At 41.3% G+C, this 7,741-nt stretch overlaps 1 protein-coding gene across 1 annotated transcript; it reads left to right on the top strand.

Annotated features, from left to right (window-relative positions):
* Positions 1 to 5,912: 5,912 nt before the first annotated feature.
* On the top strand, positions 5,913 to 6,975 carry LOC104419341 (thioredoxin H2). The gene is made up of 3 exons (XM_010030979.3): positions 5,913 to 6,271; positions 6,370 to 6,492; positions 6,631 to 6,975. The coding sequence occupies exons 1-3, from the start codon at positions 6,065 to 6,067 to the stop codon at positions 6,775 to 6,777; spliced, it is 477 nt and encodes a 158-aa protein (XP_010029281.1). The 5' UTR covers positions 5,913 to 6,064; the 3' UTR covers positions 6,778 to 6,975.
* Positions 6,976 to 7,741: the final 766 nt, after the last annotated feature.

Genomic DNA, 7,741 nt, shown 5'->3' with positions numbered 1-7,741 from the left:
GATGCTTCAACTCAGTGACGCATATATTCTCCTTTATTCGTGGCGTAAGACCCGCAAAAGTCATAACCAGCTCTGTGCATGGTGCCGTCGGTTGGAAATTCGCAACAAAAAGAGGATGCACCATCGTTGAGGATAGCCATGATCAGTACCATGTGTTAAGAACATTCATTCTTTGAAGCTCGGAACAGAGAGGAAGCTTCAAACAGAGAAGTTAGACTGTACTGAAGACAAGTCTATGGCTGTCATTGGAGAAGCTTGGAAGAAGTAGAATTCGCAATTGTGTAACCAGTAATGCTGTCAAATAAGGCCAGCTGTGTATCTACATAAGACGGTGAAGATAAGTCGGTGAAGAAAAGACATCACGTGAACAATTTCCAGAAGGAAAAGAGGCAGTTAATTCTGTTAGCTTAGCCTTTGTGAAATAAGTTCTTTTCTGTTTAAAGTCTTTACGTTGACAGCTAGCATTCGGTTTTTTCATTAAGCTTCTGTTGTATATAGATAAAGAGCGACTTCTTCTTCAAATAGGGAATTCATTGTAACCGTCTATGTGAGAAGAGAGGAGAATACTCCATTGAAAAGGTGCTCTGTATTTTTGAGGTGAATACACCATAATACAGAAGAGAATAAGGAATCATCTTCTTCAATAGCATTCATCTGTAATCTTGTTCTTCTTCACGTGGTATCAGAGCAGTTATCGATCATCTGGATTGAAAAGATGTTTCACGAAACACACAATTGTTCGTGAAATCAAATCAAAGGTATCTGGATTTCAATGATCGCAGCAGATCAAAGTAGCTGTTGATCATCTTCGTATCTTGATTTCATGAAAGTTCTCACAAGAATCTTGCGTTTGATTCTTGTTCCCGGTAAGATCGAACCTTGCTTTGGTATCACGACAGATCATCATCTCGATCAACGAGTAATCTGTTTTGAGTCACAAAATCGATTTCTGTCATCAAAAATCTCTCGAAAGTGCAGCAATGGCGGGAAGGACACGAAGTATCCATTTCCAATACATGTTAACATCTCCAATTTTGTCACGATTAAACTTGCTGAAGATAATTTCCTATTGTGGCAAGCACGTTTCACGGGTTCCTTCGAAGTCAAGAACTCTTCGGTTTCATCAATGGTGAAATATCTTCACCTCCTCGAATCCTAAACACTGAAAAGCGAAGATTGTGAAAGCAGAAGTCATAAATCCAGTTATACAGATTGGACAAGGACTGATCGGTTAGTTTCATCACGGATCAGTGGAGCTGTATCCGAGAATATTCGAGCTTGATTATTGGTTTAGAAACTTCTTATGAGGTATGGCAGACCCTTCTTAATCGTTTTACTCGAAATCAGTAGCTCGAGAGTTTGAACTAAGAGGAAAGTTACAGGCATGTCAAAAACGAGATAGAGCGCTTTCTTGTTTATGCGAGGGAGTATAAGTCCATTTGTGATCGGTGAATGCGATTGGAAAACCTATAGATGAGATAACTAAAATGTTTGGTGTTCTTGAGGGTTTAGGGCACGAGTATGAGAATTTCAGAACTACTATCTACCGTTTGAAACCCCAAATGATTATGATGAAGTGATAGCACGGCTTGAACGATTTGAAACAAGATTAAAGACATATTCGATGAATCAATTTAACCTAATGGGCTTACTTGGGACAAAGAAGTTCTGAAACACAACGAAAGGAAATTCGAAAGAGAATACGGTTTTCGGACTTCAAGTTTTGGAAGTCAAAGAGGTGGCTTGAGAGGAGGACGCTTTTTTGGTCGAAGCCGTGCAATGAATAATGCAGGCCGGAGTTATGGATACTCGGGAAGAAATCGGTACTACGAGACCAAACAATTTGAATCAGAACGAGGCGATCAACAATTCAAGCGAGAGGATTGATTATTCTAGTCCCGGACGGGGTTTCGTCCATATGCCAGTTATTCACAAAGGTATCAAGACACTAAATCCTATCCGACTCAAGTCTTGATGCCACAGAAACATGTGCAAAATGAGAAACCAACAGAAAGCATCCGGTTAGAATGTCAGATTTGTAAAAGACCAGGACACGATGCTCTTCGGTGCTGGTATCGTTTCGATAACTCATATCAGGCTGAAGAAATTCCAACTGCTTTGGCAGCAGTTCATCTAGAGGATCCAAGAGGAAGTGAGTGGTATCTACATCAGGAGCAACAAGCACATATTAGTGCTGATCCCGGTATTCTTCTCAACTCTACTCGATATCCGGAAATGACACAGTTATGATAGGTAATGGCTCTTGTTTACCTATTACTTATACTGGTAATACTCAGTTGAATACAGAAAATAACACGTTACCCCTAAATGATGTCTTGATTGTGCCTGAAATCAAAAAGAACCTCCTCTCTGTTTCAAAACTGACAGAAGACTATCCCTGTTCTTTTATTTTTGATAAAATTGGTGTCTATATAAAGGACAACCAAACCAACAAGACAGAGATGCTCGGAAGGAAACTTAGAGGACTTTACTGTGTGGATCCTCAAACTACAGCAGCATACTTTACTCGAAGACACGGAGCAATAACACGCAGAGATGTGGCATCAAAGATTGGCCCACGCAAACTTCAATATAGTAAAGCATTTGCAGAATAAAGACTTGATTTCTGTAATACAAAGTCTGAATCCATTTGTAGCAGCTGTCGGGTTGCAAAAAGTGCAGCCTTACCTTTCCCATTATCGACTCTACATCTACTATACCATTAGAAAGGATACATTGTGACATCTCGGGGGTCCCTCACCGGTGAAATCTTCCAGAACTTTCGGTATTATGTCATATTTGTAGATACTTTTTCTCGCTGGGTCTATCCAATGAAGCTGAAGTCTGACTTTTATGACATCTTTGTCATGTTTCAGAAACTAGTCGAGAAACAGTTTGATCATCAAATCAAAATGTTTCATTGTGATGGTGGAGGAGAGTTTACTAGTAAAAGGTTTCAAAGTCATTTACAGAATTGTGGCATAAAGCAGAGTCTGTCTTGCCCTCATACACCAGAACAGAATGGAATTGCAGAGAGGAAACATCGCCATATAGTCGAGTTGGGGTTAGCCATGATGTATCATTCTCGAGTTCCTTTGAAATTCGGGTAGATTCCTTCATAACAGCCAACTATATTGTCAACATTCTTCCTACACCGAAATTACAAATGGCTTCTCCTTATTCCAGACTTTTTAATAAGCAGCCTAGCTATGACCATCTCAAGGTGTTTGGGTGTGCTTGTTACCCGTGTCTTCGATCCTATGCTCAACACAAGTTCGACCCTAGATCTCTCACTTTGTTTTTTCTGGGCTATAGTGAAAGGCATAAGGGGTATCGTTGCCTTGTACCTACTAATGGCCGAATTTATGTTAGTCGCCATGTGGTCTTTGATGAAACCTTCTTTCCATTTAAAAGGAAGGTAATATCTGACTATGATCAGTACACAACTTTGTATAATCAATGGGCAGATGTGGTTAATCTTCTTGATTCCACAAATACAACCTCAGTGGACAACCCTTCCACTAATCATACAACAGCATTTCAACTACCTCCTTCTGTAACAATCGATCGCACTCATATATCACAATATGAGGGTGTTCCACATATATCAACTTCTCCTCCAATGAGTCGGACTCGATTGCTACGGAGCAACAAGATGCTCTATCTCAAATTGCCGAGTCGGGAGAGCTTATCTTTAATCAAGTTCAACCAGACTTAACAGCCACTTCTTGAGTACTTCTCCTGTCCATTATATGCAAACTCGATTGAAGTCGGTATCATCAAACCTAACCCCAAATATGCATATTTGGCTGACTATAAAGTACCTTTGGAACCAAAATCGGTCAAAACAGCCTTAGCTGATAAAGGGTGGTATCAAGCCATGAAGGAGGAAATGGATGCCTTGTATGAGAATCGACATGGCTCTTAGTTCCTAGAACAAAGCGAGATGCATGTTATAGGCTGTAAGTGGGTGTTTAAAACTAAACTAACACCTAATGGCAGTCTAGAAAGATTAAAAGCTCGTTTAGTTGCAAAGGGATTTCATCAAGAAGCAGGGGTCGATTTTACTGAAACATTTAGTCCAGTCATCAAGCATGCCACTATTCGGATAGTCCTTTCTGTTGCAATAATGAAGAAGTGGACTATACACCAGCTAGATGTTAAAAATGCTTTTCTCCATGGTACATTGAATGAAACAGTTTACATGGAGCAGCCCCCTGGTTTTGTTGATCCTCAACAATCTCATTGTGTATGTTTACTTAAGAAATCCCTATATGGCCTTCGTCAAGCACCACGAGCATGGTTTGACAAATTTAGCAACTTTCTCTGGAGAATGGTTTCCGTAGTACCGCAAAAATCTTGCTGACCCGTCTCTCTTCGTGCTTCACCACTGGTTGAGACACGGTTCTACTACTACTATATGTTGATGACATAGTTCGACAGAAGCTCGGCTCGGTTACTAACCACTTTGATTGAGTTCTCGAGCCGTCACTTTCACATGAAAGATTTGGGCCATCTTCACTACTTTCTCGGCATTGAAGTCAAACGCTCTCCTTATGATCTATTTCTCTGTCAAACCAAATATGCCATTGATCTATTAACAAGAGCTCATATGACCAGCTGTAAGCTTTGTATCAACTCCTCTTCCACTTCGAGTAACTCCTATGACAGATGATACTACTTTGCTCTCGAACCCTCTTGAGTATAGAAGCCTTGTGGGAGGACTTCAATACTTAACAATTACTCGACCTGATCTTGCTTATGCAACAAATACCTTGTGCCAAAAATTGCAGCATCCAACAATTGCGGATCTTCATCGATTAAAAAGAGTACTTCGCTATGTCAAAGGCACTACTCATCTTGGTCTTTTTCTTCATTCACGTAGCTCCACAGCTCTCTATGGCTTCTCAGATGCTTGGCCAGGTGGGTGTGCGACACCCGGGCGATCCACAGGCGCTCTTTGTACATATCTTGGATCAAATCTCCTTTCTGGTCAGCTAAGAAACAACCAACTGTTTCTCGTTCTTCCACGAAGCCGAATACCGAGCTCTTGCATCTACTTCAGTGATCTTACTTGGATTGCTTTTGTTTTGCGTGATATTGGTATATCTCTTCGTCTCCTACTCCTATTTTGTGACAATAAGTCTGCTATATCTCTTACAGACCAATCCAATTCTTCATGCCCGAACCAAACATATAGAGGTAGACTTCCATTTTGTTCGGGAGAAAGTCTCCTCAGGATCTCTCCGTATTAGTTATGTTCCTAGCCATCTTCAACTTGCAGATATTTTTACAAAACCTTTGACACGTTTTGTTCATATTAATCTTCGTACCAAATTGGGCATGGGATTTTCATCCCCTCCCAATTTGAGGGGGATGTTAAGAACATTCATTCTTTGAAGCTCGGAACAGAGAGAGGAAGCTTCAAACGCAGAGAAGTTAGACTGCATCGAAGACAAGTCTATGGCTGTCATTGGAGAAGCTTGGAAGAAGTAGAATTCGCAATTGTGTAACCAGTAATGCTGTCAAATAAGGCCAGCTGTGTATCTACATAAGACGGTGAAGATAAGTCGGTGAAGAAAAGACATCACGTGAACAATTTCAGAAGGAAAAAGAGGCAGTTAATTCTGTTAGCTTAGCCTTTGTGAAATAAGTTCTTTTCTGTTTAAAGTCTTTACGTTGACAGCTAGCATTCGGTTTTTTCATTAAGCTTCTGTTGTATATAGATAAAGAGCGACTTCTTCTTCAAATAGGGAATTCATTGTAACCGTCTATGTGAGAACAGAGAGGAGAATACTCCATTGAAAAGGTGCTCTGTATTTTTGAGGTGAATACACCATAATACAGAAGAGAATAAGGAATCATCTTCTTCAATAGCATTCATCTGTAATCTTGTTCTTCTTCACACCATGAAGGGTGGAAAATCGAACGCCAGATGAGGGCCGGCAACGTGAATCCGCGCAAAGGACGAAATATAAAAGCGGGGGAAAAGAGAGAGCTGCTCAAGCATCGTAGCACATTGGCTTAAGTTGCTACTTGTGAATTTGGTAGATTGCGAGCAACCATGGGCTCCTTCCTCTCCCGCCTCCTCAGAGCTTTGGGGCTGGGCCCCAGAGCTCCGGCTGCCGCTCCGGCCACCACTGTCTCGACTGACTCTCCGTCGCAGTCTTCGTCGTCGGACTCTCCGCCGAGGCATTCTCGTGTCCAGGCGTTGCACTCCACCCCACCGTGGCAGCTCCACTTCAACACCGTCAAGGAGACCCCCAAATTGGTAAGGCTTGACCTCCGATCTCCTTCTTCCAGAATACGACTGAGCGTCTGGTGTTCTTCAAAACTGACGTGCTTGCGGGTTGCATCTGGGGAAAAAAGATGTTGATAGACTTCACGGCGTCCTGGTGCGGGCCCTGCAAGAGCATGCAGCCAGTCGTGGACGCCATGGCTTCTAAGTTCACTGATGTCGATTTCGTTAAAATCGACGTCGATGAGTTGTCCGTACGTGAACTCCGCTCTCTTCCGCTCTCTGTTTTCAGATTCTCTTTTGTTGCCGGACAACGTCGAATTCGAGCTGATTTTTCCCCTCTCTCTCTCTCTCTCCCCTTCTGTGTTTGCGGCAACGGCGAAATCTCGCAGGATGTGGCGCAGGAGTTCGGAGTGCAGGCGATGCCGACGTTCGTGCTGGTGAAGAAAGGGAAGGAAGTGGACAGGCTTGTTGGGGCGAGTAAGGACGAGCTCGAGAGGAAGATCCAGAAGCACAGGGGTCTCGTGCCTACCCGTTGAGTTCGATTCTTTTGCTCTTCTTCTTCTTCATGGGGAAAACAAGAGAGAGAGTTTTTATTGTATCTTCAGTTCGACTATCGCGCGCGAACGTTTGCTTTACCTGAATTGCGAAGCATTAGGAGAATGTTTCATGTTTGATCTGGTGTGTAACGTCTGAACTTGTCTCATGCTAATTCTAACGTTGGCATTATATCGATGTTTCGAGTTCTCGTTCGATTCCACGCTTTGCATTAGTTCTCATCTCGTTGCTGCTTGTGGAATTGACATTTTTTTCTTTTTTTTTCATGATGTTTTTACGGTTTTCTGATGTTTTGGGGTCTGTGATCTCTGCGTTTCTGTTTCCCAAACTATTGGAACTGAAGAAACTTGTCGTAAACGGACCAGTCGAGCAAATTCATGAATCGTTCCGGCTGCATCTCAATTTAGGAAAGAAAGAGCATGAGTTCAGAATTGGGAGAATTACATAATAAGTCCTAAACCTATTACAATTATATCAATTTAGTCCTAAACCTTTTGCAATTATACTAATTCAATCAATTCGATTAATTTTGACTAGTTGGTTGTAGACAACTTAAATATAAATATATATATATATATATATATATATATATATATATATTTTAATATTTCCTTTTCTTCTTTTTTTTTCCTTCTTTTGCTTCTTTCCCTCAGTGGCTTGCCGGTCATTGGGCGCAACCTAGGGGCCACGGGCATGGTGTCTTTGCCCAAACCTAGGTGAGGCCGGGCGAGTGGTTGCAACCCTGGGGAAAAGAGGCAAAAGAAGGAAGAAGAGAAAAAGAAAAGGAAAAAGAAAAAAATTAACAAAAAATATATTATTAAAAATTATTCATGTTAGCATTAGTTGGACGATCAAGACTAGTCAACTGGCCAAAATTGATCAGATGGACTGAATTAATATAATTACAAAAGATTTATGACTAAATCGACACAATTATAATATATT

The sequence above is a fragment of the Eucalyptus grandis genome, chromosome 9 (assembly GCF_016545825.1).
Source record: "Eucalyptus grandis isolate ANBG69807.140 chromosome 9, ASM1654582v1, whole genome shotgun sequence".
Taxonomy (NCBI): Eukaryota; Viridiplantae; Streptophyta; class Magnoliopsida; order Myrtales; family Myrtaceae; genus Eucalyptus; species Eucalyptus grandis.
This window is presented reverse-complemented; position numbering and strand designations above follow the sequence as displayed.

Excerpts from the sequence above, each read along its gene's own strand:
- LOC104419341 (XM_010030979.3), top strand. The coding sequence starts at position 6,065 with ATGGGCTCCTTCCTCTCCCGCCTCCTCAGAGCTTTGGGGCTGGGCCCC. Across the intron at positions 6,272-6,369 it reads TCAAGGAGACCCCCAAATTG|ATGTTGATAGACTTCACGGC; the intron begins GTAAGGCTTGAC and ends TGGGGAAAAAAG. Across the intron at positions 6,493-6,630 it reads TCGACGTCGATGAGTTGTCC|GATGTGGCGCAGGAGTTCGG; the intron begins GTACGTGAACTC and ends GAAATCTCGCAG.